General features: G+C 35.1%; 2 protein-coding genes across 6 annotated transcripts in view; both read left to right on the forward strand.

Annotated features, from left to right (window-relative positions):
• Positions 1-18,576, forward strand: part of LOC149554625 (Protein kinase superfamily protein) — a 159,746-nt gene that overhangs the window by 110,225 nt on the left and 30,945 nt on the right. For all 5 annotated transcript variants that reach the window (XR_016364406.1, XM_089828686.1, XM_089828685.1 and 2 more), the window contains 5 exons: positions 5,686-5,787; positions 5,970-6,021; positions 6,142-6,200; positions 11,335-11,396; positions 11,523-11,574. Coding sequence is in view for 4 of the 5 variants with exons in the window: in XM_089828686.1 (XP_089684812.1) it covers positions 5,686-5,787; positions 5,970-6,021; positions 6,142-6,200; positions 11,335-11,396; positions 11,523-11,574 (327 nt within the window). In the remaining variant the exon portion in view is untranslated. The remainder of the gene's footprint in view (positions 1-5,685; positions 5,788-5,969; positions 6,022-6,141; positions 6,201-11,334; positions 11,397-11,522; positions 11,575-18,576) is intronic.
• LOC149554627 (uncharacterized) lies at positions 13,623-17,538 on the forward strand. The gene is made up of 6 exons (XM_089828682.1): positions 13,623-14,900; positions 15,040-15,272; positions 15,388-15,540; positions 15,689-16,089; positions 16,227-16,632; positions 16,767-17,538. Exons 1-6 carry the CDS (start codon positions 14,227-14,229, stop codon positions 17,345-17,347), a joined length of 2,448 nt encoding a protein of 815 aa, XP_089684808.1. The 5' UTR covers positions 13,623-14,226; the 3' UTR covers positions 17,348-17,538.

An 18,576-nucleotide genomic window follows, 5' to 3' on the forward strand; every position in this document is an offset into this window, starting at 1 on the left:
TGCATGCCAAGTGTTTGACAAAATTTCTCAGTTCAACATTAGAGGTTTTTAGTGGTCTATTGGTAGGGGTCATTACACCTTTTTAATCTTAATGTCTAACCCTTTAGAAATGAGAAGGCCTTGACCTTTTATAGTTTTTTAGTTACAATGAAGGGCCAAGATCAATTTAAGATCATGGGTCAAGATTCATTCATTTCATACCCTGATTAGGGTTGCTACCCTATCGTACATGAAGGCACCAAACTGTGGGGCCAATAAGAAAATTACAATGCTTTTAAGAGCCTATGAGAAAATTATACACTTGTTATAATATGATTAAGTGTGCTTGAATACGTGTGTGGCTATAATTTTCTGATTGGTAGAAGACAAGTGGACACCAACTCAACTACCTTATCTCATAGGCTTGATCAATCCACTGGTGATGATAAAATTTATCTTGATACTCAACATTATCAAGGTTTGAGTTGTGATTGCATATTCCCAAATTGCTTCGTCTTCTCAAATTTTCTCCTTCTTTGTTGTTGTAAATTTTCTCATTGCCATTATTTTGAGCTTGATTATACTTGTGAACTTGGTGTTTGAACTTCATGAAGTGGTAAAGTCTCCATGCACTTGGATCCTTCAAAATGAACTTGGATTTCTGGAGGAAATTCAAGTTGGTTGACAATTTTTTTTCACTTGTAATTTTTCTTGTTCTTTGCTTTTTTGAACTCCATCTTGATCTCAATCTTGAATTTGTACTTTGATAGTCTGATTTTGCACCTTATACTCATTTGAAGATCTCAAGCTTGATCTTGTAGCATCCACTTGCTTGTTTCTTGCTTGAAGTTTTGAATTTGGCCTCACCATCATCTCTCTGCTTTCCAAGCTTCTCTTCTTTTGAAGTTTGCCTTGCGGAAAACCAAAGAGAAAAGATGCATTAAGTTCATGAGAATGGAATGAAAGAAATATGAATGCTTTCATAAAATCAACATCAAATCAAAGAGGCAAAATGGACTTAATATTGGGTTCTTTCAAGTTTAAAGCTAAATTTCTCTATCCTCTTGTAATTCCCAGTTTTTATTTTATTGATAAAATGATGTAAGTCTTGCAACTTGAACCTGAAATTTCTTGAAATCTGAAAATTAAGTTTGTCAATGACTATCATGCCCAGATTTCACTGTTCTTCACCCTTTTCATCTCTGAGTTTTGGAAGAAATCTGCTCTTAGTTTAAAATTGATCTTCTAAATTCTCCAAATGGTTGACAAAAGATGCAATTGCTGCTTTCAATTGATATCTTGCTTCCTTAAGATGATAATTTGCTACCAATATCAGAAGCAAATCACTGCTAACAAGACAACTTACCGTGCCCCTTCAAGGTAATGTACTCCCTGTTTTAGATATTTTACTTCCCCTTATGAAAGATTGCTGTTCCTTTAGGATGAATTTGCTGCCAATTTATGAGGATATTGCTGCCATAGATGAAGGGAAGCCGCTGCTTATAAGGGGAAAAGTCACTGCTAATTAGCAGAGCTATGCTTGCTTTTGAATGATGTTGCAATGAACTCATATCTCCTCCCTTTAATAGGCGATGAACAATATGAAGAGGCATGCCCCTCATGAGGGCTGACCTGCCCTTTTTCGGCCAATAAAACACACTTTATTTATTTCTTATTAACCTGCTCAAGGCGAACATGATCAAGGGTCTGAATGTATGTTTTTCTTGCTTCTAATAATTCATTGAATTACACCTTGCTGTTTCTCGATCAAGCATCCGTCTTAAGGAGTGGAATTTTGGGTACGGAGAGAAACCTTCATTTTTCATATGTACCCAAACTCATTATTCTTCATTTAAATCAGCCAACCACTTTATCTTTCATTTTTGGTTATTATTACACAAATTTGGAGAATCTTGGCTCGTGTTTTCATGTCATAGATGCAAGGCAAAAATCAAGATATCAAGAAGAATTTCTGGATCCTTCATTTCAAATTCGTTCTCCGCCTCGTAAAACTTGGCCTAGTTGGTCTTAAATCGTAATCAATCTCGCTTTGCTCAAGTTTAGGAGGTTTACTCGAGTTCTCAATACCTTCATAGAGGGAGAAATTTGGATTCTTTTAAGGCTGGTGGATTTTGCTATACCTAGAGGAATCTTCCTCCTGTTGTCCTGCATTTTGTCACCATAAAATGTAGGTAACAGTATGAAACTTTTTCAAACTAATTTCACATTTCTCTAAGCTTATTTCATTATTTAATTGGTTTCTATTGATGAATTAAACAATAACAATTGATATAATGAATCCTTTTACTGAGTTTGTGTTTGTTGGTTTTCAGTGCTTTGGTCTTTTTGAGGTCATGGCTTTCAGTTTCCCCTTCGATTTGATCTAACCTAGAGCTTAATCAAAGTTGTTAGTCAAAAGATATGACCATTTTAGTGCCTAAGAAGTGGACCTTTTTGATGCAACAACACAAATTAAAAATATCATGTTATATTTCTAATTTGACATTCACTTTTTGAATAATATAATTTAAATTCACTTTATGTTATGTTTTTAAGTTACTTTATCTTTTAAATTTTCACTTAAATTAACTATAGTGCACTTTATGTTATATTTTTAAGTTGAGTTTACTTTTTGATTTTTCACTTAAGTGACTACATTAACTATATAGTTCAATTTAATTTTTAGCATTTAAGTCAAATGCTCTAGTAAATATTACTTTTTAAATGGTATTTATATGTTATATTATTAATATGATATGTAAATATAATTTATGTCTCACTTAAGTAATATATTAATGAATTTAAATTGACATGTGCTTATTAAAATCACTTAAATTCATCAAAAGTGGACCTCTTACATGTCATTGCATATAATTTTCAAGTTAGAAGCATAAATCCATTAAAAGTGGACCATTTCCATGTCTTTGCATGTAGAAGTCATCAAAAGTGGACCTTTTTGATGCCATTGCATATAACCTCACTTGAAATATGCTATGGCATCAAAAAGGTGAGTTTATAAATTGAAATGTGTCATTACATCAAATACATGAGCTTTAACTTAAAATATGCAATCCTCCCCAAAAAGTCGAATTTTAACCAAATGCATATTTTAAAACATGTTATGCCTCCTAAAAGTTCGACTTTGGAAGAACACATGTAATGGGGGCCTCCAAGAACCCCATTTTGGAGATTGCGAGAGATTTACTTGATGGTTTTGCATGAGATTTTCTCCAATAGGGTCGTTTTTGCTTGGCAATTGATTTTCTAACATAAAAAATGGATTTATCTTGCTAAAAAACGTTTTTCCAAACTCTCTCTAAGGGCATGTTTTTGGAAACATCTTCAAAAAACACCACTTTTGGCTCACATTTTTGCCCAAAGAGGATTCGATTTGGCTTTTAAAGTGTTTTGTATTGCATCTTGGCTCACATTTTGGTGTTTGGAAGCCAAAACACTTTTGTTTCACGCCTTTTATGAATCACGTTTTTGCTAAAAACACCTAGAAAATTGGGGTTTTTGTCCACTCTTTTGTATTTTGAAGCCACATTTTTGCATTTGGATCCATTTATATGCATTTGGGAAAGTCGTTTTTGCATTCACAAGTCAAAAATGATTCAAACACATGCATTTTTTGGCCACGTTTTTGCAAAAACGGCCCAGATTTTTCCATAAAAAAGTCATGTTTTTGTTAAAAAACTCAAAAAATGACATTTCAGCCCATACATTTGGATCAAGAGGGGGTCGTTTTTTAGTTTTAGTGTGTATTCTTGTCTTTGGAGACCACGTTTTTTGCCTTATCATGTCAAATTCGACCATTGAATGTTCATTACATGCAAGTATGGAAAAAGTCAAAAAGTTGTTAGAAAATTTGGAATTGAGGAAGAATTAGTCTTCAAAATCTTTAAATCTTGCTATTCTTGCTCATAACCTCCAAGTAAGTGGACATTTTCAAACTTGCTCATCAATTGATGCTTATCTTGCTATTTCCATTCATATTATGGCTTGTTATTGCACACTTGTCCATATATATGCCGTGAAAAGTGCATTTTGCCTTTAAAAATGATGAAAACTCTCATTTTCACACTTTTGGGATTTCCCCAAATTCCAAATTCGAATTTGCACTTGAAAGTAACTTGCTTGTTGAGATGTTTGAGTTTTTTGTTTTGTGCTTGTTTTTCGTTGTTTGCTTGCTTGCTTCTAAGTTTTTCTTCTTTTGGAAGAAATTGCAAACTCTTTCCCAAGAACTTGAGCATGTTTCACTTCACTTCACTTCACATTCCATTTCCATCTTTCCATGTCACAACACTTAGCATCTCATTCGTCAAATGCGATTACATGTATTTTATCCCATCCACCATCCACATGTGCATGTAATCTCATTTCCACTTCCATTTTCACTCATCAAACTTTCCGCATTCACTCGCACGATACGATTATACGAAAAAACTTTATGTATAATAGCATCTCAAAACCCCGATTTTGACTTAAAGTCACTTTTTGAAAAGTCAAAAAGATGTCATTTTCATCTTCCATATAATTTGACTTCACCTTTTCACCAAAGATGGCTATAAAGTTCATTGTCTTTCACTCTCTCAGCGATTTGAACTTGGAACTTGCTTTTGCAATGGGTGGAACTTTGGGGGTTCAGAGGAATTTGGACTTCTCTAGGGCAGGCATAATCCGTCATACCCATAGGAATTTCCTCTTTGTAACTTGGTTTCTACACAGTCATTTTCTTCAGCTTAAAGGGCGGGAAGATTTATATGAAAATATAATTTTTGTATATAAATACTGTCAGAATGTTTGAGATAGGGTTCAGCTTCATAGGAGTTATATTAAAGATTCTAGATTTTGGGAGTTCTCAAAAATTTCTAGACTTACCCAACTTTTAGGATTCAACATGCCATCAACAGTGTTACCTCCACAACCTTTCCTGGTTTTCTAACATCAAATTGAAGCTAGAGCAAGGATTTTCAAAATAATATAACCTAAGTTGCATAGTTCACCCCTAAGGGCTGCCAGACCAGCCATGTTGTGTACTGTTTTGTGGTTAAAGTCTTGTCCGCCAGTGGATCCTGGTAGTTTTGATGCATAGGGAGTGGTTCAAACCAGACCACACCTAATTCGGACCTGGACAGAGTAGGAGGAAAAATGAAACCAATGGCAAACGTGGTCTCGTGGACGGTCAAAGTCTATGTCTATGTTTTGCAAATTTAATTTTTTTTGACATCCACAACCTTAAAAAAATGGATTCTAAAGGCTGATGTTGGCTTCTAACTTTAATTTGTGGTATTGTAATTTTATCCTTTTATTTTTATTTTTATATTTTATATTTATTCTCTTATATTCTAAAATTATTATTAATATTAATAATTTAATCCTATTTCAAAAAGGAAACTTCACATCTTGCAAGGTTTTGAAACTTCAAGGATGTCTATTTTGTGGGAATATTATTGTCTTGATTACAATTTGTGTTAGTGACATCAAGTCTTCAACAAGTGATCTTACAGTTCTGCATGTGCTGGTTAGCTTTTTTTTGCTTATCTAAGTTATATCTGTATGTATGTAGTCTCTCTTTTTTAAGCGGTAGGTCAAAGTTTAAAAGTCATGGAATTTTTTTGTACACTTATGATTTTCAGAAAGAAAAACATCTGTTGAAGTAGCTAGTGCCATCTTTTCATGAAATCAGTTAAAATGATCTTGTAGATTGCTGTTGAGCCACCAAAGGATTCTGTCAGCACTACAATACCTGTCGCAGTGATCACTCCATACCTCCAGAATCTTCTGCAACAAACAGTAACCCAGGAGGTATCACAATTTTTTTGTAAAGATTTATTGAACTCATAGAAGACAACAATTATCTATTGAGACATAGATATGAAATTTGAAATTGAAAAATGAAGATTCCTGGTTCAGGTCCATCTTTCCTATGCCTTTTTTATCTTTGTCAAACAGTGGCTCTGATCTAGTTCATGCTCCTTGTTTTCTAGGAGCTGCTTTCTAGTTTGTTGACAAGTCTACAACAAGGTGAAGGAGGCAATTGTAAGCATTAAGTTAGCTGCAATTTCTCCATTCTTTGTTTTTGAATAATTCGGGAATAATGTGTTGGTTTATCTTATACTAAGAGGCTTGCTCATTCTTATCTGTTTTTTTAATATTCAGCTGGTCAACCACCTGGAAAATGGTCATCACAAAGTCGAAGTGGAGGCATTGAACCATTGGTAAATCAGAAAATATTTTTGGACTAATTAGACTTTTTGTTTGTGCCCACGCTTTCATTGAAGGGAATAAATTAATAATAGGAAAATATTTAATCACGGAGTGGTACTCATAAGCATTAAAAAATAAATGTAAACACATTTTAAATAGTGTTCTATTGTGGGGAATTTTTCCTTCTATTGTGGGGAATTTTTCTATCAATGTATTCATTTGATCATAACTGGTTGTTTTGATTGACCCTTTTGGGCACTCATGCACGTTGGCATATTTCTTTCTTTCTATCAAATATTTGTTGGCACAATCTAATATTTTATAATTCAATGATTTGAATGTTAAGATGACAATTCTGAAGATTGATGTGTTTCAAACTAAAGAACATCAGAAAATGCAGAGCTGGTTGCTTTTAAATGACTAATTTTTATGTAGTAATATTTTTTAATCAAAGAAAAAAACTTGTTCTTGGGTTTATAGAAATTTTAGGGTTGAAAAAATGTGTATCTTATTTTGCAACTGATAGTTTTGGGTAAAATCTAGTCGCAAAATAAGTAGACCAGCCACAGCGTATGAGACCAAGTCTCTCCTACATTAAAGGGAAGGCTCCTCCTTTTCACCATTCCTTGGATCAACTCAAGGTAAGCAAGAAGTTGAGAGATTTTGTGAGGGGTGTTACCAATATTCTTTCCTCTTAGCTTTCAAGAAAGAATCCACTTACCCACGGATCGAATAATGGGCAAGATGAAATCTCTAACTACACTTCTATCTAGTAGCTGGAAATGGTGATACCGATAAACAAACATCAACTCAAAGGCTGATTGAAAACGTACCGGTTTGGCTCTAAGTCTTGTTTGTTTAATTTATAAGAAAAATCACTACCATTGGGGCGCAAAGACTTCTAGAAATAGATGACCTCTATTCTATAAGAACCTCTACTTTGGGGTGCAAAGACTTCCAGAAGTAGGGAAATTCTAACTATTTTTCGTGAATTTGAGATGGTAACACAAGCTACAGTCAAAGCTTCTAGTCTATGTGTTACCACAACCGCTCCCAGTCAAAGCTTCAGCTTTGATTGCTTCGTAATTCACTATGCTCTATTATTGAACACACAATAATAACATGAATCAAAGGCAATAGGCACAAATTATAGTCAAAGCTTCTAATTTGCTCTATCACAATTGTTTCAAGTCAAAGCTTTGAATCCAATTTTGACCTAGTCTAACTAGAAGAGAAATTATTGGGTTACATGCAACTGCACATGCAACTCGCATTACATGTAATTACATCCTTTAACTACAAACATCAAAGAAGAAGAAAGAAGATGACAGAGAAGGAAACAATCCTAGGGTTTGTTTTGAAGGGCCTTGCACTGGGCGATGCTATCTCGAATGATCATAAGATCGGAAGTTTCTATATTTTGTGCCATTGCATTCACCTTGATGACCATGATGTTGTGTCTTTTGATAGCTTTTGACTCTCTTTGATGAAATGTCCGTTGTCATTTGAAAACTTGATGTGATCAAGCTTTTCTTGCTCAAGTTGTCGCAAATTCTTCTTTGTAGATTGACACATTATGGAGTCTCTAACACTTAGAAGACCTTCTCGATGATGTCCAGATGTAAAATTGGAATTTTCCATAAGCACCTTTAACTTTAAAAAAAAAAAAGAAGCTTTGAAGGAAAGTGCTTAGCACATTCCCATACAAACTTAGGTTCTCAGACAACCATTAGGAAAATGAATATCAAATGAATTGCTGCTTCTTGAGAATTAAAGCATGTCTTCTTCACTTGATATCTTCATTCTTTATAGAATTCTGACATATCTTGATATGTTGCAACATGAAAGTTTCAATGGGATGGAATCTATCATTGGAAGATATGGATTTTGACTTCATGAGAATATTGGCAAAATGGATCTTTGAAGAACAATATATGTAGAGTATTGATTAGATATGCATGGAACATATGTAATGAATTGGATGTGATATGGAAAATACATGTGGAGGGCTACAATGGGACTTAGAAAGATGGATGGCATGTAAATGCGTATGGGAAAAGAACGAGTTCTTATAAAGATGCCTTGAGGAATGAAGGGTAGGTGCATGGGAATGCGTGCTAATGGGTTCCCAAGATGTCATTGCACGGAAAGTGGATTTCATGTATATGCTCATGTAATGAGGAACAAAAAGTGAGATGACATGCGAATGCGGATGGAGAATGAGCTTACATGTAAGTGTGTGTGAAGGATGAGATGAAATGTGTTTTGACAAGGAAAGCGGAATTACATGTATTTTTCTCATGAAGTGTAATTGCATATGGAAGGAATGAATCAACGTGCCTTGAGGAGAAGTGAGCTTTTATAGACGTCTTTGAGAAAAGGTGAAGCCCAAGTACATAAGAGTACATGTGCGTGACATTTTTTTGACTTTAAAAAAGTAAATTTTAATAAAAAACGGGTTTTCAATGTGCAATTACATGTAAGGAATCTTCATGTAATCATGACATGCGACTGGATGCGGAGAGTGAGATGCATGAAAATGGAAATGGAGAATGAGATTACATGTATGTGCGGATGATGGATGGAAATACATGTAATTGCATGTGAAGAATGAGATGCAAAGCGTTATGACATGGAATGATGGAGGTGAAATGAAATGATGATCTTGTTCTTGGGAAAAAACTTGTAATTCTTCAAAATGAAGAAAAACCGAGATGCAAATAAGCAAAACACAAAAGTAAACACAAAAGGAAAATGTACCTTTGACAAAAGACTCAAACATGCCAACAAGCAAGCTACTTCAATATGTAATTTGAATTTGGAGTTTTGGGAGAAAGACCAAAAACATGAAAATGAACCATTTCATTATTTTTAAAGGAAAAATGCACTTTTCATGGTATCTATATCAACAAATGTGAAATATCAAGCTAAAACATGCACAAAATTAGCAAGATAAGCATGAATTAATTAGCAAGAAGGAAAATGTCGACTTGATGATTGTGTGCCAAAAATGAAGGAAAAGGGAACTCCAACTTTGAACAATTCTCAAACAAACTTGGACCTCTTCAACCTTGCAATGATGAATTCCAAATGAGCATCTAAGGAGGTGTTTTCCATGTATGTGCCTAAAAACATGATCAATAAATACCAAAACACAAATGTTTTTGGCAAAATGCAAGAAAGGAAACCCGTTTTTGTCAAAAACGTGGTTCTTAAAAGGCATTACAGGGATCAATTTTCACCTTAGAATGCAAAAACATGCCCTCCAATGTCATCTATAATGAACAAAACTCCAAAACAACACCTCCTTTTGCAAAAACACGAATTTTGAAGGCCCAAATCTGGTTGTTTTTGTCCAAAACGTGGCTCCAAATGGGGCTGAAACAAAACGTTTTTAGCATAAATGAGGTTGCCAAATGCACGGGAATGCATGAGGATGCAAAAACGCCTCTTGAGGGAAAGATTTCAAGTTATTCCATGGAAGAATCTTAAGAGAAATCACCAAAAACGGGTTCTTGGAGGCCAATGACATGAACATTTTTTCCGTAGGAGCCAAAAACAGGTTCTTAAGAGAGCATTGCATGGATTTAATGCCAAAATGCACTCTTAAGGTGCTATTACACATTTTAAAAGAAGCATTTGGCCTTTCTTAGCCAAAACACGCTCTTGCGTGCATGTGCATATTTTAAAAATATGCATCTTGAGCAAAAACGGGTTCTCAAGATGCATATGCATATTTTAGAACATGCATATGTGCTCTTCCATGTTGGACGTAATCTTGGAGTGCATATGCATATTTTAAAAATGTGCTTTTTGTGTAGCTCATTTTTGAGAGGTCAGTGCACATTTTGAATAAGAGGCATTTACATGCTTTTTGTTCAAAGGCTCACTCTCTAGATGCATTTGCATATTTTAAAAATATGTGATTGGTTCTAGAGAATGAGATGCATAATTGAAGTGATATTAAATAAGCTCATGACAATTTAATTTTTGATGAAATATTACTTAAATGGGAATATAAGGTGCAAATATCATTTTAAAAGTAATATTCTCTAGAGCATTTGATTTAAAAATCAAAAAGTAAATTGAACTATATAGTTAATATAGTCACTTAAGTGAAAAATTAAAAAACAACTCAACTTTAAAATATAACATAAAGTGCATTATAGTTACTTTAAATGAAAAATCAAAATGATAAAGTAACTTAAAAACATAACATAAAGTGAACTTATCTTATATTTTTCAAAAAGTGAATGTCAACTTAAAAATATAACATGATATTTTTAATTCATGCAGTTGCATCTAAAAGGTCCACTTTTTGGGCACAAAATTGGTCATATCTTCTGATTGCCAACTCCGATTAAGCCCTAAGATAGATCAAATCAACTGGAAAACCGAAAGCAATGACTTGAAGAAAACCAAAGGACCAAAAACCAACAAACACACTAAAAAATGAGATAAAGGACGCTGAAGGCCTAAAAAATCAAGCATAGGCTTGACAAACAGAAAAACAAAAAAGACTTAACGAAAGCCTTTAGTAAAATGATCCATTTTATCAATTGGTACTGATTGGTTGATCAATACTAACCAATTAAATAATAAACTAGACTTAGAGAAATGTAAAACTAAGTTTAAAAAGTTTTGTACTGTTACCTACATTTTGTGGTGACAAAATGCAGGACAACATGTTTAAGAATGTTGGTTACTACAAAATAGGATTGAAGAAACCTATAAATATGTAAGTATATTTAATGGAAAATATGAAGCACTGTATTATTCTGAATAAATTATTTGTAGCTTCTTTCTGATAATTAAAGCATTCTTCTGTTTGTAGATTACTAGATGGAATATTTGTCCAAAGAAGGAAATAGTGCAATGTGGTTGAAACTTATACAAAACAATTTGTTGGCAATTGATTAATTAATTGAATTAGGGTCACATAATTCAGTTATTAAATCACAGGTTATGTTTAAAAGGAGCTATAATTAAGCTGATGTATTTGTCATAAAAAGCAATCCTGACCTTAGGAATTTCCAAGAAAAATAGGCTTATTTTTGTTTATTCTAAATGCTTTGAGAGGATTCTATCATCATGTATGACTCAGATATTACTTATGATCTGAGATGAATTGTGGTGTATGATTAGGTTGAAACAGCAGCAGAAAGGGAGCGGATGTTACTCACGAGAATTGTAGAACTGCAATCTCAGTATGTTTGGTCTATACCTTAGTTGGGGTCATGAAGATATTTGGTTGAAGGCTACTTTTAAAATCTTTTCCTATATTAATTAGACAAAGTAAAAGCTTATTTCTAATAGCACAACTGTCTTCTCAGGATACTAATTTTAACAGAAGAATTGCATGCAGTTAGACACAAATCTACTCAGGTAAGTAATACTTGAAACTTGGTATTAGGCTTTAATGAATAAGTTCTAACATTCTAATTGGTTTTCTGTTAATCTGATTCCTTTAGATTTCTTAGTTTATCTTCTTTGTCATAAATTTTATAATCCTTTAAAATTGAATTAAGAACACGTATACAAAGTGCTATCAAGAAAAACCCATGGAAATTGTTGAGTTTTCTATGTAGTGTGTTGTATGGGAAATATGACAAACTATTTCATGGTAGAACCTAGGCAACTTGTACAATAGAAACCACTCAGGTTCACATAATAGAGACCATGGCATTTTTCCTCATTATAATGGAGAATATAATCTAAAATTCGGTAGTATGAAACCAGCTGGCGAATTTGAATAATTTCAGACAAAAAATCCTGAAAGAAGCTGGCAGGTCACCTTGCTGGTTCAGAGTTTGTAGATTTATTTTTATTTTTTAATATTGTTGTAAAGTTTACGATATGCTCTATGGCATGTTGCAGAAAAACAACATTATTTAAGAATCAGTGGACTCAAAAAAGCCTTTGAAATAGAAAACACAGAAATTTAGAAAATGTCAAATATCTCAAACAAATCAAACATTTGCTTTTGGTAAGTTCTATGTCGTGAAGGATCCTCATAACTCCCCTAAGGGATATTGGAACAGGGCTGTTCTGGACAGCCTTGCATTTGCAGCTCAGTCAGCTTATGAGGTCTTAACGAGATTGCATCACAGACTATGCCTACTGAATTTAAGCCAGCAGCCAAGTTATCACTGTGGAATTAACAGATTAATGCAAGATATAAAAATGTTAAAATGCACAGAAATTTGGGGTAGGAATCCTTTTATTGCATTTAGACAACACCAATGCTGACAAATACATTGCTAAGATTTGGAAAGCCGAGGTCAAGTCTGATGTGAGTAAAAATGCTTGACGAAATATTCTCGCAAAAATGCCCCAAGGATCCCTTGAGCTCTCCACGTAGCTTGCACTGTCTGAATATTCTAAGGTGGTTATACATTTTAGATAAAGGAGGCAAATGAGAGTTAGAGAGGCAATACTAGCTCCAGTACAGCAGATTGTGGCTCTGGTTTGTAGAGTATTGTAATGAGAAGTCCATGTAGCTACAGCATGTTATTTTTTCACTGTTATAGTTTTCATTTCATTGGGATAACATAAAACAAGTGTTTCTTTCTTGCATTTTCTATATATGTGAAATTTCTTTGTTTTGTTGTGGTTGGGTTTGTAAGGGGAGTACTCTTCATCAGTTTCTTGGTTTGTTACTGTCTGGTACTAAAACATAGGACATTGGTTGAACCCGTAAGTGCTATTTTAATGCACATGATTTGTCATTGTTTTCATATATATTAGCAATTTTTATTGGCATTTGAGATGTATAGTATCATGAAATTTAATTCTATGGTATGGTATCAGAGCAGTAGAAGAGAGATGCTAAAGCTTCAAAATAGATTACATTATCCGTTGGTCAAGCAAGTGGAGCACAGTTTTTGAAGGTTAAGAGTGCGATGAACAAACTAATTGTAGTACTAGTTGTGTTTACACTGGACATATGCTATGCTACCGGGTACTGTTGGTAAAGTTTGGGTCTTGGCATGTGTATGTTCTGGATACAAGTATGGTTTGGGTACAGCTTGGGTTCTTCTTAGGTGCTTGAGTTTGTTGTGAGTACTTTTGTGAAGGACCGACAACAAACTGAGGCACCCAATAAGTACCCAAGGGCCATAGTCAATTGATTATACCAAAATATGCATGCTAATGAAATAAAATATGCCCTACTTTTAAATTCATATTAAATCTGTGTTGCATATAATACTGGGTACTTCATATTTTCTTTCAAATAATAAAGGCTTCATACAGAGATTCGCTTGGTATACTGAACACAAATTTAATGCGAATTTAAAAGTAGTACATATTTTATTTCATTAGCATGTATTTTTTTTTTGTTGAGTGCCTTCCACAAAGCAGATTTGAGTGTTCAAGGTATGTATTTCAACCATAGTTCCAAAAATCGCCATGAAATCGCTGAAATCGCCGAAATCGCGATAAGATTCATGGCTCCCGATTTTTTTGGAATCGGAAATCGCTGGTGGCGATTTTTTCGCATGAATCGCCTGAATCGCCAAAATCGGCGATTCATGGAAAAAATCGCCAGAATCGCCATCGGGTATCGCCAGAAATCGGCCGCGGCAGCAAGGATAGAAAGTTCAATTTAAAAAAAAAAACACATGTTTTATTTGCTTTCTAAGTTGACTTTCCTCTTTGTTATAACCCTAAAGAGCCTTCTATTTGCTTAGTATGAGTAGAAGAGAGGAAGAGTGAGAGAGAAGAAGAGAAAAGAGAATCCATAGGTTTCCAACCGGCAAGAAGGAAGAGCACCAAAGAGATCAGAAGTCCATTTGGGGAGGCCATAAATTGCATTGGGAGCATTAAGGAGTCAATATCAACACTCCTCAACTCATTTGCAAGAGGTAAGTGTTGGTTTTTTTTTTGCATGTTAGTGTAGTATGCATTTTTTGTTAAATTTTTTTAGTGTTCATTTGCAAATCTTGAATGTTTTTTATTTTTAGTTTTACTAAATTGCAAACTAGGGTTTGTTGTTTTGTAGTTTTTGTTTATTAGTTGCAAACTTTGATTTTTTACATGAATTTTTTTATTGCAGCAGCCCTTTGCTTTCATTTTCCAATTTCCACAATGGGTAAAAAAGATGAATGCTGGAAATATAATGAAGAGTTTCCTGGGAGAACCAAATATCAAACAAAATGTATATTTTGCAAAGAAAAAATAAATTCGGGAGGTATCTATAGATTGAAATACCACATTGCTGGCATACCTGGCCATGATGTCACAGTTTGCACTCAACAAACCGCTGAGGCAAAACGCTCTTGTTTAGTGGCATTAGAAAAAATTGAACAAGACAAGTTGACTAAGAAAATGCAACTTGAAGGGTTAAGAGGTATTGGCTCCCGTGCTCCCACATCCGCAACCGCATCTACATCTGCAAGTGCATCTGCATCAGCTTCCGCATCCGTAGGTTGTGTTGGGGAGGGTTCTTCTAGGCCTCCTTTTCATCCTAGTGCTAGTGCTCATGTGAGTGTTAGTGGTAGTCGGTCTCATACTGAGACAGAGTCCAACACCAACCTATTGCGGCCTAGAGTGCGGAAAAGCAGAATGGATAGTTACTTTGTGCCCCGCACTACTCCTGGCTCCCAACCCACGCTTGAGGGCATGGGTTTGAACAAGGAGATTCATGATGCTGCCAGAAAAGAGATTTGCAAATTCTGGTACTTTTGCAACATTCCATTTATTGCAGCCAGGTAATTGATTCTTTTTTCTTTGTTATCTTCAAAGTTAAAGTTAAAAGTAAAAGTAAAACTTTAATTATATCTACTTGTTTTATGATTTTAGTTTTTGACATCTAAATTTCTAATCAATATCATTATCTATTTGTGACAGGACTCCTTATTGGCAGAACATGATAGATGCAGTTGCCATTTGTGGTCCGGGGTTTAAAGCCCCAACTGAGGCTGAGTTGAGTGGATACCTCCTGGAGGAAATGGTTGAGGATATGAGGCATGAGCTTGAGGACAACCGAAAGGAGTGGATCGAAAAGGGTTGCACCATCATGACTGATGGTTGGACAGATAGGAGGGGAAGAACACTCCTCAATTTTCTTGTATCCTGTGGAGGTGATTGATCATTCTACTTTCTTACATACATAATTTTGAATCGTGATTGACTATTTCAAATTTTGATTTGTTGATTGCTAATAGTAATTATAATTCGTTGTTTTGTTACTTGTAGGATATACCATGTTCCTCAAATCCATTGATGCTTCTGCTCATGTAAAAAACGCCACATACTTATGTGAGGTTATTGAGGAAGTTATAGCAGAGGTGGGGGAACAACATGTGGTGCAAGTGGTGACGGATAATGCAGCAAGTTATGTTGCTGCAGGTAAACTTTTAACTTTTTAAGTTTTGAAAATAAATTTATTTGAATTTTGAACTTTTTCTAATTCTAACTTAGAATTTCTAAGTTTCCTAAGTTCTAAGTTCTAACATGTTTGAAATTTGAATTTCTAATTATCTTAAAATTGTTGTAGGCAAACTTTTGATGGAGAGGCACCCCACCATATTTTGGTCCCCTTGTGCAGCACACTGCCTTGACCTCATGTTGGAGGAAATTGGCAAACTTGAGTGGGTCAAGTCATGTGTGGAAAGGGCAAAAAACATATGTAAGTTTATTTATAATCATTCATTTGTCCTTAGCACAATGAGGAAGTACACAGGAGACAAAGAGTTAGCTCGTCCAGGGATCACGAGGTTTGCCTCGAATTTCATCACCTTGCAATCCTTGTTGACATCAAGGGATGATTTGAGGAGCATGTTTGTTGGGCGGGAGTGGATTTTATCTTCCTATGCTACGACCATTGCAGGGATAGATGTGGTGGATTGCATATTTGATGATGATGGTTTTTGGAAACCTGCTAGAGAAATACTTAAGGTAATTTTATTGCAATTTAACATTTAATATTTTACAGTTTACTATGCTAATTGTTTAATGATTTAGTTTTACCTTATAGTATTGAATTATTCTATGTTTAAGTTTTGACTCAAATTTTTGTTTTACTTTATATGTAGGCCACTGAGCCTCTTGTATCTCTCCTACGAACTGCTGATGGGGAGAAGCCCTCTATGGGCTACATATATGAGGGCATGGATAGGGCCAAGGAGGCCATTAAAGCTCAGTATGCAGGAGTGCAGGAGAAGTATGCCCCTATTTGGGACATCATTGATAGGAGATGGCAGAATCAGCTCCACAGACCCATCCATGCAGCAGCTTACTTTTTGAATTCGGCATTTCGTTTCCGTCCTGACTTCAAGGCGGATGAGGAGGTTCTCACCGGATTATATACAGTGATCCAGAGGTTGAGTACTGATGAGGATAGCAGTGCTGCAATTATTGAGCTTGATAAGTTCAATAATAAAGAAGGGCCACTTTTCTCTAGCAGGGTAGCCATAGATGCTCGGGAAACAATACAGCCAGGTAAAAATTAAATAATATATTCAATGTTCATGAATCTAGATTCTAAACTTAAAGTTGATTATGTAATTTTAGAGTTAACTTGTAATTTGTAATTTGTAAATGAGACTAATTATTCTTATTTTCCCTTATTTTAGATAGATGGTGGCAAATGTTTGGGGCCACAACCCCAAAACTTCAAAAAATTGCCATTCGTATTCTGAGTCAGCCAAGCATCGCTTCTGGATGTGAGCGCAGTTGGTCCATGTTCGAGCACATCCACTCGAAGAGGAGAAACAGGTTGACAGTGCAGAGGTTGAATGATCTTGTCTTCGTTCATTACAACCTCCGTCTTAGGATTAGACAGATTTTGGGCACTGACTCCTCTCCGATCATTCTGGAGGAGATTGATCCAGAATCAGAGTGGCTCACAGAGGTTGTAGATCCAGTCTTCACTGAGGAAGACCGTGCGTGGATTGACCAGGTGGATATAGAGGCTGAGGCAGCTAGAGCACGTTCTTCAGGCATTGGTAGACGCACACGTGCACGCACAGACACAGGCCCTAGCGACATTCGTGAGCCCATCTTATATGCGGGAGATATGGCTCGACAGTCCTCTAGGACCTACATTAGACGCCTTGCTACTAGGCAGACTGGATACTCAGAGGCTGAGGCTGAGGCTGTAGCCGAGCTTGAGGATGATGTTGAGGATGATGATGACTATGAGCCTGAGGCTTGAGCTGGAGCCTTGTTTTTATATTTTGTTTACAGATATTGATACTGAATCATTGATAGACATATGTTTCAAAGTTTCAAACTTTCATGGATCTTCATCTTAGATTCTTACATAAATTTATGATTTGATGTCTTATGGATCATCTTACATACATTCTATGATTTAAATCATTATGATCATTTGATTTCTATTTACTTCAGCTAGCCTACAATTTACATTTTAGAATCTTAGATAACATAGTTACGTATGTGATGGATTTTATGTTTCATGTTTATGTATGTTAAGTTTTAACTTCTATTTGATGATGTTATAGTGTGCTTAAGTTATATTCAATAAAGGGTGCATGAAATAAGTTTTAAATTGTTAAAATCTTTAAATTTAACGGGTTTTTTCAAATTTGCCGATTCATCGCCGATTCATTGCCGATTCATTGCCGATTCACGATTCGATTCGACCTTGCCGATTCCGATCCGATTCCGATTCACGTTTCTTTGATTTCAACCATATTCTTTACTTTTTTGATAGATTATTTCAAGATTTTTATGAGTTTTAATTTTTTAATAGTTTGTGAAGAAGTTTTTGAGTATATTTTTATTCATTTTTTTTTATAGATTGCAACAGCGAGTAGTCAAATCTCAGTGTGTGGGAAGGGATCTCACAAATTTAAAATTGATAAAGGGTCTTATTTATGGAGACACTACAAGAACTTCTCAACTTCTTGGAGGTGGGGGATTTCTTTCGAAATGTAATGTTTGCAATGCACAATCACAATACAAGAGCTCCTACTACCGAGTCAAACTTCATTTTGTGGGCCCTGGGGGTAGAGGAATTAATATGTTTGAGAGTCCAGCGCGAGATAAGGAGGGGTTGACAGCTAGACAAATAGCAACTCTCATAAAAGAAGAAGATGCTGACAAATTGGTTGAAAAAGGAAAACAAGGTGGGTATAGTTTTAGGAAAAAAACAATAACACCACCCTCTCAACCATTCTCTAGACATCCCTTCTTGCCTATGCCTTCTAGGGAGGATGAAGATATAGAAGAACCATAAATCAACGCCCGCAAGAGAGGTCCATTAGATAAGGCATTTCAAAATGAGACGAGATATTGCTGTTATAAAAATTGTACGTTGTCTCTATGTGAATGGTCTTCCATTCAACTTAGTGAGATCATCATATTGGAGGGAGATGGTGACGCCAATAAATAATTTACCTTTTGGTTACAAAGATCCTA

The sequence above is a fragment of the Cupressus sempervirens genome, chromosome 5, assembly GCF_028749045.1.
Source record: "Cupressus sempervirens isolate cs-2001-9-10 chromosome 5, ASM2874904v1, whole genome shotgun sequence".
Lineage (NCBI taxonomy): Eukaryota > Viridiplantae > Streptophyta > Pinopsida > Cupressales > Cupressaceae > Cupressus > Cupressus sempervirens.